Source organism: Xenopus laevis, chromosome 7S (genome assembly GCF_017654675.1).
Source record: "Xenopus laevis strain J_2021 chromosome 7S, Xenopus_laevis_v10.1, whole genome shotgun sequence".
Lineage (NCBI taxonomy): Eukaryota > Metazoa > Chordata > Amphibia > Anura > Pipidae > Xenopus > Xenopus laevis.
Genome location: NC_054384.1, coordinates 8,505,281 through 8,528,692, shown reverse-complemented (window position 1 = coordinate 8,528,692; position 23,412 = coordinate 8,505,281). Strand labels below are relative to the sequence as shown.

The following is a 23,412-nucleotide window of genomic DNA, read 5'->3' as shown; positions in this document are numbered from 1 at the left end:
ATGGCTACACAGCAGCTTGTTTATATAAACTATAGTAGTACTTATCTGTTATCTACTGTGTATCCTGTGCTTGAATGGCTGCCCCCATGGCTACACAGCAGCTTGTTTATATAAACTATAGTAGTACTTATGTTATATACTGTGTATCCTGTGCTTGAATGGCTGCCCCCATGGCTACACAGCAGCTTGTTTATATAAACTATAGTAGTACTTATCTGTTATCTACGGTGTATCCTGTGCTTGAATGGCTGCCCCCATGGCTACACAGCAGCTTGTTTATATAAACTATAGTAGTACTTATCTGTTATCTACTGTGTACCCTGTGCTTGAATGGCTGCCCCCCATGGCTACACAGCAGCTTGTTTATATAAACTATAGTAGTACTTATCTGTTACCTACTGTGTATCCTGTGCTTGAATGGCTGCCCCCATGGCTACACAGCAGCTTGTTTATATAAACTATAGTAGTACTTATCTGTTATCTACTGTGTATCCTGTGCTTGAATGGCTGCCCCCATGGCTACACAGCAGCTTGTTTATATAAACTATAGTAGTACTTATCTGTTATCTACTGTGTATCCTGTGCTTGAATGGCTGCCCCCATGGCTACACAGCAGCTTGTTTATATAAACTATAGTAGTACTTATCTGTTATCTACTGTGTACCCTGTGCTTGAATGGCTGCCCCCCATGGCTACACAGCAGCTTGTTTATATAAACTATAGTAGTACTTATCTGTTACCTACTGTGTATCCTGTGCTTGAATGGCTGCCCCCATGGCTACACAGCAGCTTGTTTATATAAACTATAGTAGTACTTATGTTATCTACTGTGTATCCTGTGCTTGAATGGCTGCCCCCATGGCTACACAGCAGCTTGTTTATATTAACTATAGTAGTACTTATCTGTTATCTACTGTGTATCCTGTGCTTGAATGGCTGCCCCCATGGCTACACAGCAGCTTGTTTATATAAACTATAGTAGTACTTATGTTATATACTGTGTATCCTGTGCTTGAATGGCTGCCCCCATGGCTACACAGCAGTTTGTTTATATAAACTATAGTAGTACTTATCTGTTACCTACTGTGTATCCTGTGCTTGAATGGCTGCCCCCCATGGCTACACAGCTTATTGTTTAAAATACTTTAATTTTTTAGATGTTACCATTTCTTTAACTCCTTTGCCTGCCATTTTAATGCAATTTGTTTTACGCTGCGAGTTATACAGGGCCTGAGTCTTATTAGAGCAACAATAACCACAACCCCCTCACACCAGGTAAAATAAGGAAAGAGAAGAGATTTTCAGCAATATACAATAAAGCTTTATTGGAAATGAAATGTCAGTGTGGAGATGCATCTATACACAAGTTTGGCAAGTCCATATTTACATTAGAGTGTGGTGCATATATAAGTACTTAGGGTGCAGCAATATCAGCAGCAGAAGACGAGACAAACACACACACATATATATCACATACAGACAATAAAAAAAAAAGAAAGTGATTTACATCAAGATTCCCATACAGAAACTACGCTCGATGTGTTAGTTTCTAATCTGATTGTCAGGAAGGCTGGACTTATCCAAATCATCGAAGTAGGGGTGCAGCAAAGCTTTACGTGCGGAAATTCTCTTGGCTGGATCATAGATTAGCATTTTCTGTAAAGGAAGTTTCAAATAAGGTTTAAAAAAAAAAAAAAAACACAAAACAAAGGGATACAGTCTTAATTTTTATGATGTCGTTTTGTCTTAAATTATACTGCAAATAATTCACTCTACAATATAAAATTTTATTCCTGAACCAGCAAGTGTATTTAGTTGTAATATTACTGTGTAGGTGCATCTCAGGTCATTTTGCCTGGTCATGTGATTTCAGAAAGAGCCAGCACTTTAGGATGGAACTGCTTTCTGGCAGACTGTTGTTTCTACTACTCAATGTAACTGAATGTGTCGCAGTGGGACCTGGATTTTACTATTGAGTGTTGTTCTTAGATCTACCAGGCAGCTGTTATCTTGTGTTAGGGAGCTGCTATCTGGTTACCTTCCCATTGTTCTGTTGTTTGGCTGCTGGGGGGAAAAGGGAGGGGGATGATATCACTCCAACTTGCAGTACAGCAGTAAAGAGTGACTGAAGTTTATCAGAACACAAGTCACATGACTGGGGCAGCTGGGAAATTGACAATATGTCTAGCCCCATGTCAGATTTCAAAATGAAATATAAAAAAAATCTGTTTGCTCTTTTAAAAAAACTGATTTCAGTGCAGAATTCTGCTGGAGTAGCACTATTAACTGAGAAGTTTTGGAGAAAAAAATATGTTTTGCTGTGATAGTATCCCTTTAAGAACAAAGGGGGGCGAGGGTAGCATGTAGTGCACTCCTACACATCCCACCACTAAGTGAAATGCTGGTCTTGGTTCCTAAATACAGACCCAGGACAAAGACCTGCCCAATGAACTCCTCCAGTGCAATGAACAGCCTCCCTTAACAGGATTCCCCTCAAACTTACAGCCAGTAGGTCCAGCCCATCCTTATCGATATTTTTCACGTTCGCCGACAAGCTCCCCCCTTTCCATTTGGGGAATGAGTTCTTGTAATCTTGTAAAGATTCTACTTCTGGCCACACCTCATTGTTGGGTGTTCCCAAAGCTCTGCGAAATAAAAAAAATGAGTCTCTTTACTTGTGGGATAAAAAAAACAGACATTGATTATTTTGATGCATTTAAAGGTAATGTCAACATGAAAAAAAAATTCCTAATAAAATAAAACAATCAGAAGCAACTTTGCAATATACATTCATTTTATTATAAATATTATATATGCATTGCTAATGAAAGCAGTGTGCGTCTATTCTCTGCACTGGTGGTTCAGACTGTTGATACAATGTAAGACAAGGCAGCCGACGGGGAACCAAGACTTTTGCAACATTGTTTAAAAAGACAACCAGGAGTTAAGCAAATGTTGCTTTCAATTGCAATTGTTTTTACAAAGAACTTTAAAAGCACTGAAAATGGTCAGAACTCAAATTCGAATTATTCAAACGCAATTCGAATTTTAATTAAAATTTAGAGATCAAACCTTTACCCTTGGAATAATCTGAAGTCAACTATCCGCCACCTTTAACCTGCCGAGTTCACGTTCAAGTTATCGAGTTGGCAAACTTCGTTTGAGTTTAAGATGTTCGATTTTTAATCTTAAATAACCTCCCTAATTGAATTTCGAGTATTTTCAAGAGACTCACAGGAATTCGACCTTTGATAAATGTGCCTCCTGGTGACAATTTGATAATAGGACGTAGATCCCAGGGGACCCGTCACCCAAAAAAAAAAATATTCAAAATCCTATTATATCACATCAGTCAAGTAAAATGAACTTTAATTACACTATATAAATTTGTATCTGGTTTCCTCCAGTCTGGGAACTCATAATTATAACAAGCAGGCAGGAGCCATTATATGGACACTGTTATTAAGACAAGTCTTGTATCATCTCAGAATCTTGTTTGTGCCTCAGAATGGGGGACCTGATGTCCATCCCCATGTCCTGGTTACACAATTAACATGTAGGAAGTGACATGTAGGAAGTACTGAATGGAAAGTGAAAGTAATTGCCTAAGGCATAGAGGAGGGGCAGACAAAAATTGATTGACAGCTGAGATTTTTAAATGCACTTACAACAGCTATGAATGCTTTAATAAAAAATAGAAATTGGATTTCATGTTTATTTGAAAAGGACTTTTATTATACAGATGTGTGTGTCTGGGTGACCAGGTCCCCTTTAAAGGAGACATTGTGTGTAAAAAATAAGTGTACCAGTGCATTATACTCATTTAGATATAGAAGAATTGTGCTTAAAAACTAGTGTTTCAGGCCGATTTATTGAATATTTCTGCAAAACCCTAATAATCCCTCCCTTCTGTTCCACTTCCTGCTCCCTGAATTCCCAGGCTGTGCAGGGGAGCCAGTGGCTCTCAGCTCACTGCACTGTAGGACAGGAACCAATCAGCAGCTAGCAGGACCTGATGAGGAACTGAAGCCTGCCTGTGCTTGTGTGACTGCAGAGCTGTGATTGGCTGTCCCCCTCCTACTGTGCTTCTGGCAGGGACCGTTAGGACACGCCCACCCCTCATTTGAAACACAGGGACCAGAGGGAGCTCTAATAAAGGGGCTATTTTTAATGATACTTTTTTGGACCATGTACAACACCATATATTACTCATAATTGCCTACAAAATTAGGGTTTTTTCATTTATCCTATATGTCTCCTTCAAAAAGAATCAAAAGGGTCGGAGGCATCGGGTGAAGGCAAGAAGGTACCTGAATATCCTGAAGAGCTGGTCAATTTCAGAGTCACCGTGGAAGAGGGGTTTCTTTGTGGCAATCTCAGCAAAAATGGTTCCTATGCTCCAAACATCAACCGGCGTGGAATATCGGACTGACCCCAACAGCACTTCTGGGGCTCTGTACCATAATGTCACTACCTGTACATCAGACAACAGTCTTGATATTCCTGAAAGAGCTGGCAGCCCCCATACAAGCCCACTTTCCTCATCTCATATTGTTGTATAGAAGCAGTGTGCCTTTGCACCATTGCCTTTCAAAAGAAAGGCTTAAAGGGATACCGTCATGGGAAAAAGATTGTTTTCAAAAGGCATCAGTAAGTTAGCGCTGCTCCAGCTGAATTCTGCACTGAAATCCATTTCTCAAAAGAGCCGAGAGATTTTTTAGATTTAATTTTGAAATCTGACATGGGGCTAGACATACTGTCCGTTTCCCAGCTGCCCCCAGTCATGTGACTTGTCCTCTGATAAACTTCAGTCAATCACTCTTTACTGCAAGTTGAAGTGATGGCAATCCTTACTGTTGCCCGGGCCAGTGTACATGCACAACAGAGCTAAATCCAAACTTAAAGGGGAACCATCACAAAAATGTAATATAAGCTTCCTCATACCGAAGAAACTTACTAAATATAAATCAATAAAAAATTCTGCATTGTTTCTGAATTAATAATTTTATATTCACTATTCCTTATAGGGGGGCTTCCTTTCCTAGCAGATGAATTAGAACTCGTTCAAATAACTGATTCCAGTACAAACAAAATTACTGCCTTTTGCACAAATCCTGCATGTAGAGAGACATGAGGTCTGGTGATTTTAATAGAGTGAGATCTAATACATCTTCTAGGCAAAAGGAGCCCCCCTATAAGATATGTTGGATCTAACTGTCAATGAATATCTGACACCCAACTGCTGCATGAAGAGAAACAGATGCTGAGAGAGGAATAGTGAAGATAAACTTGATTATTTCAGAAACAATGCAGAATTTTTAATTGATTATATTTAGAAAGTGTCTTATATTAGTATGTTGAAGCTTATGTTAAATTTTCATTTTCACAACAGTTCCCCTTTAGAAACTGAAAGGCAAAGTTTCTGCTATATTGTGCGTAATCCAGAGGAGCAGCGAAGGTCGTAAAGGCCAAAATCAAGAGGGCGACATAGCGATCCCAACATTAGTACCCTGTGCTGGTTTGCTCCTCTCTCCCTTCTCTGCTCTGAGCCCAAAGCTATGAGTGAGCAGGGAGAGACTCAGGCAGGAAGTGATGTCACACCAAGCTAATATGGCAGCTGCTATCCTGAACAAACAGAGCTTTTTACTCAGATATGGTAAAACATTCTACAGAATAAATATAGCATTCTATCTTGTACTATTACAGCTAATCTATTAGCAATAAAATGCCTCCGTAGCTTTCCTTCTCCTTTAATAAAAAGGCATTTTATGGAGCCAGACTGTTGGACCACAAAGTCAAAGCAAAGTAGAAAGAGAAAGTGAAGGAAGGGTTAGTTAGGGACTGATTACAGATAACTCACCTCATGTGTGTAAACCCGAACTGGAATGCCGAAAGCTCTGGCTAGCCCAAAATCTGCCAACTTTATCACTCCCTTGCTGTCGATGAGCAGGTTCTGCGGTTTCAGGTCTCTGTGTAGCACTCTTCTGGAGTGGCAAAATACAATGCCTTGTAGGATCTGGTATAGGTAACTCTGGAGGGGAAAAATGTAAATAAACTTTCACTATAATTACAAAATCATAAGCAATGGAAATTATATTTATTATGGTGCCTGTTTAGAATCTATATTAAGAGATATTTATATTATAGATCCTAAACAGATAGCGTGCCATGAATAGTTGTAACTAGACTTAAGGCAAGGTCTGAGCTTATATGATACACAAAACACAGGCATTTTATTTGAATGGGCCGAAGTGTCATCCATGGATTATTATATATATGCAATATACAAGCACTGCATCAAATCATATCCCATTGCCTTCGAGCTGAGGCCCCTTCCATTGGTTTGGGCCATGCAAACACTGCACTTCATGGAGCAGCCTCACGATAAAAGAAAAAAGGTGTAACCGGTCTATTTTAAAGGATAAGTAAACCTTTAAAACAAGTGAATGTAAAATTGATGAGACTGCTATTCTAAGCACTTTTCTATTTTACAATCATTATTTATTTTCTTTTAATTCCAAGATATTAAGGGATACATGTACGGTTAATATGAATGAATTGTTACAACAGCGCCACCTGCTGGTCAGTTTCCCACCAGTCTGACCACCAAGTAGTCAAGGAAGTTGTCAGGTGAAAGAAAGAGGCTGATGTTCTTCTGCTTAGGAAAGATGTGAGAAAGGTTTCTAATTTTATTCCTAAGCAGAAGAACATCAGAGCAGCCTCTTTCTTTCACCTGACAACTTCCTTGACTACTTGGTGGTCAGACTGGTGGGAAACTGACCAGCAGGTGGTGCTGTTGTAACAAAATTCATTCCTATTAACAGTACATGTATCCCTTAATATCTTGGAATTAAAAGAAAATAAATAATGAATGTACATTACAAAAGTTCTTAGAATAGCCCCCCCTCATCAGTTTTACATTTACTCATTTTAAAGGTTTACTTATTTAAGGGTAAGACCATCTTTATGTTAGAATTGTAATAGGTTTTTTTAAATGGATCTTTCTTAGCAACTTTACCTTCTTCCTCTTTCCAAAAGTAAAGGGGGATTGGGGTCACCGACACCAAAAAACCTACGGCTCAGTGATGCCACAACATTTAGGCCCTCTGCTATTCATTGTCAAGTTGGTCATTTAAACAGATGCTTGGTTGCTAGAGTAAATTGACTCCAGCAACAAGCTAAAATCCTATACTGAAGAAATACTGTACAAAAAGCTAGTTCAATTTAAAAGGCGACCTACACTGTACTTTATTTATAAAAACAATACTGGCATGGGCACTGCGCAAAGAAACAGTATACCCCCTTGTTCTACAGTGAATAGAGCTTATGCCTAATATATTTTTGCCTGTTTTAATCACAAAAAGCATTACATTTTGAGCTAAACAGGGGAACTGAAGCTACTCCATATTGGGTCCTTGCAATGTAGATAGTTTACAGTATACAGCCCCCTCCCTTCACCCTTTGCTGTGATGGTTTTGTTAGAAAAAGCCCATTAGACAGAGGGATTTGAGCTCAGATAATCCAATTATATCTGCCTTGCAATATCATAACATGGAGTAGCTTCAAAAAAAAAAAAAAAAAAAAAAAAAAAAAAAAGAACCTCTGATTACCTTAACGAGCATCGTATCTATATACTGGCCGCTGGGTATGGAGTCCAAATACTTCTTTAGATCCATGGAGAGAAACTCAAAGATAAGATACAACCTTGAATCTTGCATGAGGACATCTAGGAGACTGGAAAGAAGAAATGAATCAGTGCCGCAACATATACATTTATGTTTGATGGAATTTACCCTCCCCCCAGCTGTTAAAGGAGAACTAAACCCTAAAAATGAACATGGCTGAAAATGGCATATTTTATATAGTGAACTTATTGCACGAGGCTAAAGTTTCAGCTTGTCAATAGCAGCAATGATCCAGGACTTCAAACTTGTCACAGGGGGTCACCATCTTGGAAAGTGTCTGTGACACACATGCTCAGTGGGCTCTGATTGGCTGTTGAGAAGCTAAGCTTAGGGCTCGTCACTAATTATCCAGCAGAAAATGAGCTTCCCTGGCTGTAATATAAGCTGATGCTACAGGTTTGCTGATTATTAAATTCTGATGCTAATTGCACTGGTTTCTGTGCTGCCATGTAGTAATTATGTGTATTAATTACTAATCAGCCTTATATTGTGACATTTCTATTCTATGTGTACTGTATATTGTGAGTGGCTCCCTAAGCTCAGTAAGTGACAGCAGCACAGAGCATGTGCAGTGAATCAGCAGAAAAGAAGATGGGGAGCTACTGGGGCATCTTTGGAGACACAGATCTTTACTGCTAAAGGGCTGTGGTTGCCTTGGGCTGGTACAGAAGCACAAAACATCAAGTACAACATTTCTAGCTACTTCTTTAGTTAGGCTTTAGTTCTCCTTTCATCATTGAGACTGGTTTAACCAAACTCAAAGCTGTACTCATGGGAGTCAATTCCAATGACTGCCATGTCACTGAGGAAATTAATTTTAACCCCATGTAGGGAATGGAGTTGAGAGAATGGCAGGCAGGGGCTGGATTTCCTTCCTTTGCACTCTGTAATAGGGTCTTATAGGGACTAGAGATGTATATTTTACTAAACATATACAGTTTTGGGATTCATTATCCGGAAACCCGTCCCATACCTGTATTATATCGCTATGCTAATGTCACACTCAATATCCTGCACTCGCCTGTTGGGCAACAACCCCATAAATAAGCCCGGCTAGTGCACCATAGGGAGAAAACCTGGGTACCACTTACCAAACTATGTTAGGGTGCTGAAGCTCTTTAAGTAGTGATATTTCTCGGATTGCTGTACTTGGGACACCTTCCTCTTCGTTTTCCAATCGAATTTTCTTCATTGCAACAACCTGGCCAGTTGCTTTGTGACGACCTTTGTACACAACCCCATATGTGCCTGAGAAAAACAGAAAGATATTGTTGACATGCTCCATACAGTGCCAGATGCCAACAGGCCTGGTCTATAAGATGCTGTTGGCCTGTGTGTGGAACCATCCGATGGGCGTCCCTGATCAATATCTGGCCGAAAGTCGGGCAGATGTCGATTGGGCAGGTTATATAAATCCTGTTGGATCGCGGCCGTTTTTTTCCGTTGATGCGGTCCTGCAATCCGACCACCCGTATGGCCTCCATTCTGATCAGACATCATCAAACAAGCGGATCTCCCTGTGTATGGCCACATTAAGACCCTTATCCATCCCACATTAAACTCATTTGCTTTTTAAAACACAGGCCCATGGTTGGAATATCTGACTATTTATATATCCTCAAGATTTTGACACATACAATAATGTTGTATGAAAAAAAAGCTTGGTACAATTTTTAGTATGTGCGTGTCTGAAAAATCATCCCAACCAATAACCACGCACTATGGATATCGTTCAGTATGAAGATTGGGAAAGGTTGGGAATCTCTGCCAGTGTATAGGGCGTTAGGAATTGATTGGGAAGAGGAGCTGCAGTTTATTTTTCTGCAGCTTTGATTATTGAGGGCATCTACTGGACCAGGGGTCCCCAACCTTTTTTACCCGTCAGCCACATTTAAATGTAAAAAGAGTTGGGGAGCAACACAAGCATGAAAAATTCCCTTGGGGTGCCAGATAAGGCTGTACTTGGTTATTTGGTTGCCCTAATGTGGACTAAGCCTCCAGGAGGTTCTACTTGGCACTAGATTTCGTTTTTATGCAAATAAAATGTGCTTCCAAGCCTGGAATTCAAAAATAAGCACCTGCTTTGAGGACACAGAGCAACATCCAAGGGGGTTGGAGAGCAACATGTTACTCACAAGCTACTGGTTGGGGATCACGGTTTTTCTCAGAACATTAGAAAGGCTGCCATGCTGTGTATTGTCCCTTGAACAGCCTCCATCCATGTCTTTAGACTAGAGCTGAAACCAGGTCTTTGGTTTAGACAAAGCTCTAGTTTAGTGATCCCCAACCAGTGGCTTGTGAGCAGCATGTTGTTCCCAGTGGCCTCGAAGCAGGTGATTATTTTTGAATTCTAGTCAAGTTATGGCCAGATGTACTGCCAAACAGCCTCCTGTAGGCTGCGAGTCCACATAAGGGCCACCGTGGGTGAACAGAGGCCTTCGTCTGAGCTTTAAGGTCTTGCTGTAGCTGGATAGAGGCACAGCCGCCCTCTGTACTACTACAAGCTAATGTGGATTTAGTTCCCCTTTAATGCCAGGTAAAGAAGAAGGGCGGGGCCATGGATTTCCCTCTAATGCTGATCGAGCCTTAAAATGAACTCCAGTAGCATCTACGGCTCTTCACCACAATGTCCAACTGCAGGGTTGGCAACTAGAAGAGTAAATGTGTCTTTACGTGGCCAGGTATGTGCCAAATTCCCTGTTTTAATAAAAGTTGTGCCCCTTGCAGGCAGTAAAGCATTTCATAGGCACAATGGGTTAAGGTCCCTAGACTGACATTAAGTTTTGCATTTAACGTCCTTCTCTGAATCCCCCACCCCATGGAGGAAAGAGATGTTAAAACCCAATAAGAGAAATGCCCTCCACTTACCCTCTCCGATCTTTTCTATTTTAGTGTACTCGTCCATGGCTGTTTCCCAAGGCTGGATTCCTGAGCAGAGGAGGAAAAACAAAAAAAATCTACAAGTCACACCTTGAGATACTGGAAAAACAAACTGCCAGATATAAAGAAACAGCCAAGCTTATTAATATCCAGAGAGATCCTGCATATTTGTACAGTAGAAAGAGCCATAACTGTAATTCAGCATCACCCCCCTCAGTAGCTGGATCCTGATCAGAAACCCGATAAAGCTGCTCCCTTGTTTTATACAATAAATTGACCACTGTACTGCACCCCTTTAAAGGAGAACTAAACTCTTAAAATGAATGTGGCTAAAATTCCATATTTTATATAGTGAACGTATTGCACGAGGCTAAAGTCTCAGCTTGTCAATAGCAGCAATGATCCAGGACTTCAAACTTGTCACAGGGGGTCACCATCTTGGAAAGTGTCTGTGACACTCACATGCTCAGTGGGCTCTGATTGGCTGTTGAGAAGCTAAGCTTAGGGCTCGTCACTAATTATCCAGCAGAAAATGAGCTTCCCTGGCTGTAATATAAGCTGATGCTACAGGTTTGCCGATTATTCAATTCTGATGCTAATTGCACTGGTTTCTGTGCTGCCATGTAGTAATTATCTGTATTAATTACTAATCAGCCTTATATTGTGACATTTCTATTCTATGTGTACTGTATATTGTGAGTGGCTCCCTAAGCTCAGTAAGTGACAGCAGCACAGAGCATGTGCAGTGAATCAGCAGAAAAGAAGATGGGGAGCTACTGGGGCATCTTTGGAGACACAGATCTTTACTGCTAAAGGGCTGTGGTTGCCTTGGGCTGGTACAGAAGCACAAAACATCATGTACAGCATTTCTAGCTACTTCTTTAGTTAAGCTTTAGTTCTCCTTTAAGCCATGGAAGCTGCTATACTGCGGTTTGGTGCATCATTCAACTATTTCAGTGCAACCAAACACACAAAGACTTGCGTTTAACTATCAGAGCCCTGCGCCTTTACAAATCCAAATAGAGGTCGAAGGTTTTTGGGGGTCGAAGTGGTCCGTATTTGTCCTACTTTGAATCGTACAATCAAAGGAATAGCGCCTTCGATTCGAAGTTTTCCCCCATAAAACTTCGATCTCTTAAACCCCAATTGCCTCCATACACGTTCTAGGAGGTTCCCCATAGGCTAAAACAGCACTTCAGCAGCTTTTAGGTGGCGAATGGTTGACGTTTTAAAGAGACAGTACATGATAAATATCGATATTCGAAGTTTTATTTCAACTTCGAATCGAGTACGCAAAAAAAAAAAATAGCTCGAAATACGAAGTTTTTAACTTCAAAAACTCACTTCGACCCTTGATAAATCTGCCCCTTCGTATGATGTAGAATGTGATATTTTCAGCTCTCCAGTTTGCAATTTCAGCAATCTGATTGCTAGGGTCCAAATTCCCCTAGCAACCATGCACTGATTTGAATAAGAGACTGGAATCTGAATAGAAAGATGCGTAATAGAAAGTAGCAATAACAATGAATGTGTAGCCTTACAGAGCATTTGTTTTTGTTAGATGGGGTCAGTGACCCCCATTTGCAAGAGTCAGAACAAGACAAATAATTAGGGATGAACTGAATCCAGGATTCGGCCTAATCCTTCTGCCCAGCCGAACGGATTCCTGATTTGCATATGCAAATTAGAGGCGGGGAGGTATATTGCATGAATTATTGTCAGAAAACAAGCAAGTAAACACATTTTTCCCCTTCCCACCCTTAATTTGCATATGCAAATTAGGGTTCGGACAAATCTTTCGCGAAGGATTCGGGTTGTTCGGCTGAATCCAAAATAGTGGATTTGGTGCATCCCTACAAATAATTCAAAAACTATATATAAAAAAATAAATAATGAAGACCAATTGAAAAATTGCTTAGAATTGGCCATTGTATAACCTACTAAAAGTTAACTTAAAGACGAACCACCCCTTTGACTAGTTACTAGCTGGATATTTAACAGCATTTCAACTTGGGTCCCCAGATGTGGCTGGACTACAACTCCCAGCATCCCCCAGACACACTCAGGACATGTTTCAGTTTGGGAGACCCATGGAGGGTATTTAAATGTCTGGGGATTTAAAGTCTGAGCTGCCAATGACAGACAGTCGCTGGACAATTACACTGGGGCTGTTAAATGCCTAAAAACAGACAGATGCGTCCGATTCCCTGTGTAGGGGGAGATCACCCTCGCACCCTGGACCCAAATAAACAGAATCAGCGGCTGCAGCCCCTTCCCCATTACCTGCCGCCACAGCCCACCCAGCAGCAACCCCAGCGGACGAACAAAGCCCTCGTTTAAGAGCCGGAGCCCAGGCGACCTTACCCCCTCGCGCCGCTCCGCTTCTTCCTGCTAAACTCGGCAACTTGCTTGAACAGAGCGATTTCAAATCAAACGCGTAAAGCGCCTGTCCCAGCAGAACCAATCGCTGCGCCCGTGGATATTTAAAGCAGCCAATCAGAGACAGGCAGTGGTGACGGCGCGAAGGAAGCTGGGAAGGGCGGGCAGCGGAAACAGCAGCGGGCGGGGACGTGATAGGGAATAAAAATCACAGGGAGATGTTCGCATGGAGCTGAAGCGGTCGGGCGGCTTTTATAATAATCCTTTTTCAGGGGAGCAGAGAGTGTCTGCAGCGGGACAAGTAATACAACAATTACATATCAAGGGGTCACTCATACACCAGCCATGTCTAACTTGTACCCCTCTGCTTGCTGATGAACTACAACTCCCAGCATCCCCTACTGAAGGTTTGGCTGGCAAGAGGGCTCCAGGAACAGCTAGAGGGCAGGCGTGTTAGTTATTATTACCATGAAATATCAACTCTTATCAAACCCTGTGTGATCATGTCACATACCTCCCAACATTTTGGAAGTAAAAAGAGGGACAAAAATTTTTTTCCCTCATGTAGCGCAGCAATTTTTGACCACACCCCTTTCTGTGGCCACACCCCCTACTTACCATATTTGTTTTACAAAATTTGGCAGGTTATGAAAGTTTGAAAATATTTCTCCTTATCTAAACTGTGTTTTTGTGTCTCAAAATTGTTACAAAGTATCTTATTTGCACCTGTTAGATGTTCTGGGCTCTCTGCTAAAAGCCAATTCAGTGAGAAACTTTGTTTCTTTTTCTGGCTGTTCAGTGCAGAGAAAAGAGGGACAAATCCAGTACTAATGAGGGACTGCAGGTTGAGCTGTCAAAAGAGGGACTGTCCCTCCGAAAAAGGGACAGTTGGCTGGTATGATGTCATTCCCTATGGGGGGGGTCATTAGTTAAATAAAGGGTGTTTCACATTCAAGGTAACTTAAGGGGCAGATGTATCAAAGGTCAAAGTGAAAATTCGAATTCTGAGCTAATTTTTGTGCACTTCGATCCGACTTTGCAAAAAAATTAGAATTTCGAAATTTATCATGTACTGTCATTTTAAAAATTAGACTTTGACCATTCGCCATCTGAAACCTGCCGAATTGCTGTTTTTGCCTATGCGGGACCTCCTAGAACCAATTTGGAGTCAATTGCACGACTTTGAAAAACCAACGTTTTTTTGGGGGGGGGGGGGAATTTCGAATCGTACAATTTGAATGCGCTATTACTTTGATTCGTACAATTCGAAATCGATCAAAAATTGACCTATTTGGCCAAAAAAAAAAACCTTCGATTTAATTTCAGTTGGTCTTTTTGAATTTTAATTTCTTCAGATTTCTTCAGATTCGAAATTTGACCCTTGATAAATTTGCCCATTAGTATTCTATTATTTGAATATTTTCAGTTGGTCTTCATTTTTTTAAAAAAAAGATGATTTATTCTTATTGCTACTTTGTATCTCTAAATCTTCAAATCTGTGTATGGTTACTAGGGGTAACTTGGACCCCAGCAACCAAATGGCTGAAATTGCAAACTGGAGAGCTGCTGAATAAAAACCTAAATAACTTAAAAACTACAAATTTGTCTCAGAATATTACTCTCTACATCATTCTAAAAAAAGATGTAAAAATCCCCTTTTGGAAGAACCCCATCCAAACAGACTATGAGCAAACTTAGGGGGCTGTTCCTGCTGAATTGTTCTTAGTACAGGGAATACCTATGCTGCCATAGTTTTATGGGATCTTTCTGTACAGACTATAAGCAAACTTAGGGGCTGTTCCTGCTGAATTGTGCTTAGTACAGGGAATACCTATGCTGCCATAGTTTTATGGAATCTCTCTGTACAGACTATGAGCAAACTTAGGGGACTGTTCCTGCTGAATTGTGCTTAGTACAGGGAATACCTATGCTGCCATAGTTTTATTGAATCTCTCTGTACAGACTATGAGCAAACTTAGGGGCTGTTCCTGCTGAATTGTGCTTAGTACAGGGAATACCTATGCTGCCATAGTTTTATGGAATCTCTCTGTACAGACTATAAGCAAATTTAGGGGACTGTTCCTGCTGAATTGTGCTTAGTAAAGGGGAATACCTATGCTGCCATAGTTTTATGGGATCTTTCTTTACAGACTATGAGCAAACTTAGGGGCTGTTCCTGCTGAATTGTGCTTAGTACAGGGGAATACCTATGCTGCCATAGTTTTATGGGATCTCTCTGTACAGACTATGAGCAAACTTTGGGGACTGTTCCTGCTGAATTGTGCTTAGTACAGGGAATACCTATGCTGCCATAGTTTTATGGGATCTCTCTGTACAGACTATGAGCAAACTTAGGGGAAAGTTCCTGCTGAGTTGTGCTTAGTACAGGGGAATACCTATGCTGCCATAGTTTTATGGGATCTCTCTGTACAGACTATGAGCAAACTTAGGGGACTGTTCCTGCTGAATTGTGCTTAGTACAGGGGAATACCTATGCTGCCATAGTTTTATGGGATCTCTCTGTACAGACTATGAGCAAACTTAGGGGACTGTTCCTGCTGAATTGTGCTTAGTACAGGGAATACCTATGCTGCCATAGTTTTATGGGATCTCTCTGTACAGACTATGAGCAAACTTAGGGGGCTGTTCCTGCTGAATTGTGCTTAGTACAGGGAATACCTATGCAGGCAATGATTAATGGTATCTCTCTGTTCCTGTTGAATTGTGCTTATTTCAGGGGAATACCTGTACTGATTTATGGTCGCTCTCTGTACAGACTATCCCTACTAGAGAAAAGGAATGAATCCATCTCTTCCTCACAGTTCCAGCACTGACCAGTACCTACTGGGCACACACAGTTCTGTAGGGATTCATCAAACTAGAGGCTTCTGCCTGATCCGAGCACTGATTCTGCTGGAAAGAGTCAGAAGAAGAAGGCAAAAGGTTCAAAAGCTATTAAAAAGAAAAAACGAAGGCCAATTGAAAAGTTTCTTAGAATTAGCCATTAAAATATACCAAAAGTTAACTTAAAGGCATGGGAAAACGTGTTTTTTATTTTTTTCAAAACACATCAGTTAATAGTGCTGCCCCAGCAGAATTCTGCACTGAAATCCATTTTTCAAAAGAGCTAAAAGATTTTTTTTATATTCAATTTTGAAATCTGACATGGGGCTAGACATATTGTCAGTTTCCCAGTTGCCCACAGTCATGTGACTTGTGCTCTGATAAACTGCAATCACTCTTTACTGCTGTACTGCAAGTTGGAGTGATATCACCCCCTCCTTTTACCCCCCAGCAGCCAAACAAAAGAACAATGGGAAGGTAACCAGATAGCAGCTCCCTAACACAAGATAACAGCTGCCTGGTAGATCTAAGAACAACACTCAATAGTAAAAGCCAAGTCCCACTGAGACACATTCAGTTACATTGAGACCTATGATAAATCTGCCCCAAAGTGTTACTGTTGTTATCTTGCCCTACTATACCTACCATTCCCTCAATTTTCCTACCTACAACTGTTTCTCTGCAGGACCCCATGTCATGTCACTTGTACATCCCAACTAGTTTGGTCAAATCTCCTAGTACTTCCCATGGATCATTATCTACCCACTTCCAACTAGAAATGACCCTGATGATCAGGCAGCACAAACGTGATATAAATGATAAGGAAACTTATTATGTAATTACAATAATTATCAGGAACATCCGGATTTCCTTCCTCTTCACCACAATGGCAATAGGAGATTATCCCCAATTGGATTATCCCCAAACTCATAGACCCACATCTGCCATTTGCTTTAAGAATCTTGTTTGTCCTGTTTTTAGACCAGAGTCAGACAGGATCCAATCTAATAAGACTATTTAAAGGGACACTGTCATGGGAAAACATGTGTTTTTCAAAACACATCAGTTAATAGTGCTGCTCCAGCAGAATTCTGCACTGAAATCCAATTCTCAAAAGAGCAAACAGATTTTTTTTTTATATTTTATTTTGAAATCTGACATGGGGCTAGACATATTGTCAGTTTCCCAGCTGTCCCAGTCATGTGACTGGGTGGCAGAGACAAGCATGCCCATGTTATTTCCAACAGGAGAGCACAATGCTGCATGCATTTCTCTTGGTCTGCCAAACTTCCAGTTATAGAGGTTCACCTTTAAATTAAATTTAAGTATGATGTAGAGCAGGGGTCCCCAAACTTTATTTACCCATAAGCCACATTCAATTGTCAGGGAGCAACACAAGCTTGAAAAACAGCCAAATAAGGGCTGTGATTGGCTATTTAGTTGTCCCGTGTGGACTGGCAGACTACGGGAGACTCTGTCAGTACACCTAGTTTTTATGCAACTAAAACTTGCCCTCAAGTCTGGAATTCAAAAATAAGCACCTGCTTTGAGGCCACTGAGCGGAATATCAAAGTTATATATGTTATCTATGTTGCTCACTAAGCATTGGTTGGGGATCCTGATATAGAGAGTGATATTCTGAGACAATTTGCAATTGGTTTCCATTTTGTTTTTTATTATTTGTTTGTTATATTGGTTTTTGAGTTATTTAGCTATTTATTCAGCAGCTCTCCAGTTTGCAATTTCAGCAATCTGGTTGCTAGAGTCCAAATTCCCCTAGCAACCATGCATTGATTTGAATAAGAGACTAGAATACGAATAGAAGAGGGGCTGAATAGGAAGATGAGTAATAAAAAGTAGGCAGGGGCGATCCTGGCCCCTCTGCCGCCCGAGGGGGTCCGGGGGGGAGGGTCCACCAGTGCAGCAGAGAGGGCCAGTGCACCGGAAATTCAGCTCTTAAAGTACCAGGAGCGGCATTTTTTGCTACCCCTGGTACCTAGTGGGGCGCTGCCGCTTGAGGCAACAGTCTCAAGTCGCCTCATTGGCGAAGCACCCCTGCAGGTAGGGATGCACCAAAGCCAGGATTGGGTTCGGAATTCGGCTGGGATTTGGCCTTTTTCAGCAAGATTCGGATTCAGCCGAATCCTTCTGCCGAACCGAATCCAAATCCTAATTTGCATATGCAAATAAGGGGCGGGAGGGAAATCACATGATGTGTTGTCACAAAACAAGGAAGGAAAGACATTTTTTTTCCCCTTCCCACCCCTAATTTGCACATGCAAATTAGGAATCGGTTCGGTATTCGGCCAAATTTTTGGCGAAGGATTCGGGGGTTTAGCTGAATCCAAAATAGTGGATTTGGTCAAAACCCTTTCCAGGGTCTGGCAAATTTTGTCTCTTTCAGCTCTGAGTCTAGAAAGGCAGGTAGAGAAAAGGTCAGTCCCCCTGGCTACTCACACTCCCTGTTCTTCATAGCATTGGATTGTTAGCACACATGAGCAGGATTTTGGCATGAAAACATGAAAGCTGCATTTTTTTGTTCATTACTATTAGGAGCCAAGACACAGGGGCATTTTGTCCTCCCCTTTCCTATCACTGGGGGGCAGCAGCGTATCAAAGTGGCACTTGCCATGAGTTTTTGGAGGGTCCTATAAATATTTTTACCTGGCATCTAGTTCTTTGGGAACCTGATCATGGGGCCCCTGAAATAGTCACCCCACCTTTAAAGATTGCATTTCTACATTAAAATAAAGTGTATTTTTAATAAGCCAAGATCTATTTTTATTTTTAGTTTGGGACGAAACTTTAGATTTATTTTAATAGGACAGTGGCCCTTTAAAATCAAAGACTTGCAATAATTAGAGAGATCGCTGATGAATTGGCAGTAGGACTCGTGTCCCCCACACACAGAGCGAGTGAATGGAAAGAGAATGGAACGTGATTATTCCTGTATGTACAGAACATTCTCTCTCTTCCCGGCGGAGCCTCAGCAGCTGCCACTTACCTGCCTGGCCACGCCCACCCGGCTCTGTGTAGTTGGCAATTGCGAAGCGACTGATCGCTGCTGGAGAAAGTTCCCTGCGCGCTGCTGCGAGGGGCGATTCGGGAAATCGGGCGATTTAGGCCAGTGTAGGAGCTTTTCAAAACAGTGGCCCGACTGGGATTTAATTGTGACAGCGACCCCCCAAGTCTTCTCTACTTTTTGGATTGTTCTGTACTTGGATAGGGAAAGTTCCCTGCTGGAGTTCAGTATGGCCTCTCCCTCTGGAGGAAGGAACCAGGTAAGCAGGGGGTCATTACTGTACTGTCAGTGGGTGGGCAGAGTATTGCAGCTTATGGGTGGGTGCAAGGTGGGGGTGTGGGTGGGAGCAGCTCACAAGTCACAGGGACACTTGAATAGTTGCTCACATTTAGATCCCTGTGGTGCTATAGAGACAGTTCATATTGAACATTAAGGGGCAGTTATTTTTTGGATACTTCGACCTACGAATAGGATACCACGAATTCGAATTCGATTTGAAGTAAAATACTTTTGAATATTCGACCATTCGATAATCGAAGTACCGTCTCTTTAAAAAAAAAAAATTAAACCTGCCGTAGTGCGATGATCCACGTTGTTAGAATTTCTCTTTTAAAGATTATATTATTGTGACTGCGTTTTAAATACAAGTCCCATTTAATTTGTTTAAAAGAATAATTTTCTTGTACTTCCCTGTTCACAAATCTGCATTCGAAATGCAAAACTTTAGTTTGATCCTCCGGGGAAAAACTCTGTCATGAATAATTTTTTTATGAATTCCTACGGATTTATTAGAAGCCTCATATCACTGCTAAAATAGCAATTGTTTGTAGGATTGTCCATTTATCTTATTTTGCGGCCTGTTTATCAAGGAAACTATTGAGAATGCAGAACCAGCTGTCAGCTGCGTAATATTGATATTTTATTGCGCTGAGAATATGCAGTGGGGTGAGTGGTTTCTATACACCAAGGTAATGCTCTCAGGTTTATGTCCCATTCTAAGTAGTTATAAGAATTTATAAGCTGTTCCAGGCCCTGTTAAGAAAAGGGTCCCATTTAGAACGACAGGATAGGGTGCACTGCAGTTAACAGAGCTGCAGAATGTCATATATAGATATATATTGATAATAATAATACTTGAGTATTCAATTGCAGGCCAACAGTCTAGCAACATCCCTTGTGGCATGAGAGCTTGACTTTGGTTATCTAATTTTTAATTAAATCGTAACACAACAGGATGATTATGGTTGATGATTGGGAAGGTTGAGGCTATCTAGTCTGAGACAATGGCAACTTAAAGGGATACTGTCATGGGAAAAAAAATTTTTTTTTCCAAAATGAATCAGTTAATAGTGCTGCTCCAGCAGAATTCTGCACTGAAATCCATTCCTCAAAATTGCAAACAGATTTTTTTTATATTCAATTTTGAAATCTGACATGGGGCTAGACATATTGTCAGTTTCCCAGCTGCCCCTAGTCATGTGACTTGTGCTCTGATAAACTTCAATCACTCTTTACTGCTGTACTGCAAGTTGGAGTGATATCACCCCCTCCCTTCCCCCCCCCCCAGCAGCCAAACAAAAGAACAATGGGAAGGTAACCAGATAACAGCTCCCTAACACAAGATAACAGCTGCCTGGTAGATCTAAGAACAACACTCAATAGTAAAAACCCATGTCCCACTGAGACACATTCAGTGTCATTGAGAAGGAAAAACAGCAGCCTGCCAGAAAGCAGTTCTCTCCTAAAGTGCAGACACAAGTCACATGACCAGGGGCAGCTGGGAAATTGACAAAATGTCTAGCCCCATGTCAGATTTCAAAATTGAATATAAAAAAATCTGTTTTCTCTTTTGAGAAATGGATTTCAGTGCAGAATTCTGCTGGAGTAGCACTATTAACTGGTGCATTTTGAAAAAAACATGTTTTCCGATGACAGGATCCCTTTACGTCCTTCAGCAGTATGGGCGGCCCTAAACAAATATAGTTAATGGATCCAGTAACTTAATTTTGCACTACTGATCCCTCTTCTTACAGGGTATTAAGATTAGGTATTTAAAGGGTATGTAAAGTCTAAAATAGAATAAGGCTAGATATGCTGTATTTTGTATACTAAATATAAACATGAAGTTACTGCACCACAAGCCTAATCAAACTAATGATTTATGCTTTCAAAGTTGGCCACAGGGGGTCACCATCTTGTTACTTTGTTAAACATCTTTGCAAGACCAAGACTGTGCACATCCTCAGTGTGGTCTGGGCTGCTTAGGGATCGTCATAAACAAAGCTGCTTGAGTTCTGCATGGCTGGGAAGTAAGGCGGGGAGCTCCCCCTGCTGTTCATAAGTATGATTGTTTCCCTGCTCAGCAGTTAGGGACCGTCTGACAATTCCTATCCACAGCAGTAAATGAAGGGAGAATTTCACTGCATACAATCAGGTTTCTTATAAAAACGGTACACATTTTTTAATTATAGTATATTGGAGTTTATCAGAGCACAAGTCACATGACTTGGGGCAGCTGGGAAATTGACAAAATGTCTAGCCCCATGTCAGATTTCAAAATTGAATATAAAAAAATCTGTTTTCTCTTTTGAGAAATGGATTTCAGTGCAGAATTCTGCTGGAGTAGCACTATTAACTGGTGCATTTTGAAAAAAACATGTTTTCCGATGACAGGATCCCTTTACGTCCTTCAGCAGTATGGGCGGCCCTAAACAAATATAGTTAATGGATCCAGTAACTTAATTTTGCACTACTGATCCCTTTTATTTTTTTGCCTTTACATGCCCTTTAAGCTGTGAGTCTAACTTCTTCCAAATGACCTGTTATATTGTTACAATGACTTATTTTTATCTCAAAATTGTTACAAAAGTATCTTATCTGCAGCTGTGGTGGTTCTGGGCTGCCAAAAGCCAATTAAGTTAGAAACATTGTATCTTTTTTTAGCTGTTCAGTGCAGAGAAAATCTGGACTTTTCAGTTCTAACGAGGGACTGCGGGTTGAGCTGTCAAAATCAAGACTGTCCTGCTGAAAACGGCATAGTTGGGAGTGTTAATAAATGAACCCTATTTGTGCCCATGTCTATCAAGGCACAATGCACTGCTGGTAACCTCCTTGAAACTGGGCAGTAATGCTTTAAAACCGTCAGCTCTCCCAATTCATGGCACCGCAGGGGTGGGGCTTATCTCAGCATGGGTGGGATTTTAGGCAGGTGGTAGTGTGGCCTAAAATGACCCTAATTTTTATTTTGAAACATTGAACTGAGATGGTAGCAGCTAACTCACCTGACTTCAGTCCATAACCCAAAGATTGTTTGCACTGGGCTATTCCCAACTTATCTATTATATAATGGAGTCAACACAAACAGGCGCCAGTTAGAATTATTCAGCTCGGAGACATTCCCTCATCATCATCTTTCCAAGGCGTCATTTTTTTAAATAGATTTAACAGAAAATAAATAATATAGGGTTTAATTTAATTCCCTGCATCTGGCAGAGTAGAAAGTATCCTAGTGCGAGATAATCTTGTTATTTCATGTTTTGTCAGTCATTGTTATCCTGTGTCTTGACTCCAAGCAATGGATTGCTTTAATTTTTATTTTATTTGCCCTTAAAACTTGTACAATTGCACCCTCTCTGTGTACAGTTGTGACTGTGTATAATATATGATGTATTACAAGTATTATTTTGCTGGTGCCAGAAACCAAAGAGGGGGAGGCATTGAAGCAAGGGACTTGCTATGACATTGGGGTTAGAATAATGACGTTTAGGACGAGGGTATAACATATGGACTGGAGAGCTGAAGTTGGGGGTGAGCAGTGACCTCGCGCATGGGTCCATACTGCATATGGACGAGTTTGAACTTTGTAGAGAAATCTTTATCTTGGTGTCATCTTACTACATCTGTAACAACCATCCCTGGTGGTCTAGTGAGACGGCAGACAAGCCTGCTGCGTGGTGTCTCTTCTTCCTAGTCGCTGGGTTTCTATGGTGCGCAATTTACGCACAGTGCGTAATGACTTCATCATGCTTTGACACAAAATTTAAAGGAGCTTCCGGTTAGAATTTGTTGCCCGTTGTTAGGTCTAATTCGTTAGTATCTGGGTGTGATTTTGTCTTGTTCTGATTCCGATTTTGACCCTTGCCTGCCTGACTATTCTGACCTCTACCAATATTGACCCTTGCCTGCCTGACTATTCCTTAAACATTGCCTGTACCGACCCTGGCCTGATTGACCTTGCTTTAACTCCGCCTGTATTGACTACTGTCTGTCCGACCCTGCATGAACTCCGCCTGTACTGACCCCGGCCTGCCTGACTATGCTTCTTATCTATTCCCTGAACTGTTGCCTTCCGTCCAAAGCCTTGGAAACGCACGTGCCACTTTGCTTGTTCTGAACGCTTGTTTTGCTCCTCTCAAGGTAAGTCCTGGCGGCATCTGAGTAGCTGAGGGCTCCTCCCAAGGCCAAAAGTGGCTGCTACAGGTGGAAGACCAGGGAGCTTAGCACTTGTTCTGAATTCTGGAGCCGTCTGTGACAACATCACAACTGGATCATTCTCATTTTTGGCAAACCTTACACTTCATGTGATACTTTTTGAGTAATGAC

The 23,412-nt window shown here is 41.2% G+C and overlaps 1 protein-coding gene across 3 annotated transcripts; it reads right to left on the bottom strand.

Moving 5' to 3' along the window:
• Window positions 1-1,298: 1,298 nt before the first annotated feature.
• On the bottom strand, window positions 1,299-12,974 carry cdk1.S (cyclin-dependent kinase 1 S homeolog). Of its 3 annotated transcripts, none has more exons than XM_018226806.2 (8): window positions 12,849-12,870; window positions 10,554-10,613; window positions 8,777-8,933; window positions 7,611-7,734; window positions 5,861-6,031; window positions 4,311-4,474; window positions 2,504-2,645; window positions 1,299-1,656 (listed from the first exon to the last, which is right to left on the bottom strand). In XM_018226806.2, the coding sequence occupies exons 2-8, from the start codon at window positions 10,588-10,590 to the stop codon at window positions 1,543-1,545; spliced, it is 909 nt and encodes a 302-aa protein (XP_018082295.1). In that variant the 5' UTR covers window positions 10,591-10,613; window positions 12,849-12,870; the 3' UTR covers window positions 1,299-1,542.
• Between the last annotated feature and the right edge of the window lie 10,438 nt (window positions 12,975-23,412).

Coding starts and splice junctions, on each gene's coding strand:
- cdk1.S (XM_018226806.2), bottom strand. CDS start 10,590: ATGGACGAGTACACTAAAATAGAAAAGATCGGAGAGG. Junction 7,735..8,776: donor CAGCACCCTAACATAGTTTG/GTAAGTGGTACC, acceptor TCTTCTTTCCAG/TCTCCTAGATGTCCTCATGC. Junction 4,475..5,860: donor TTCGGGTTTACACACATGAG/GTGAGTTATCTG, acceptor TCTGATGTACAG/GTAGTGACATTATGGTACAG.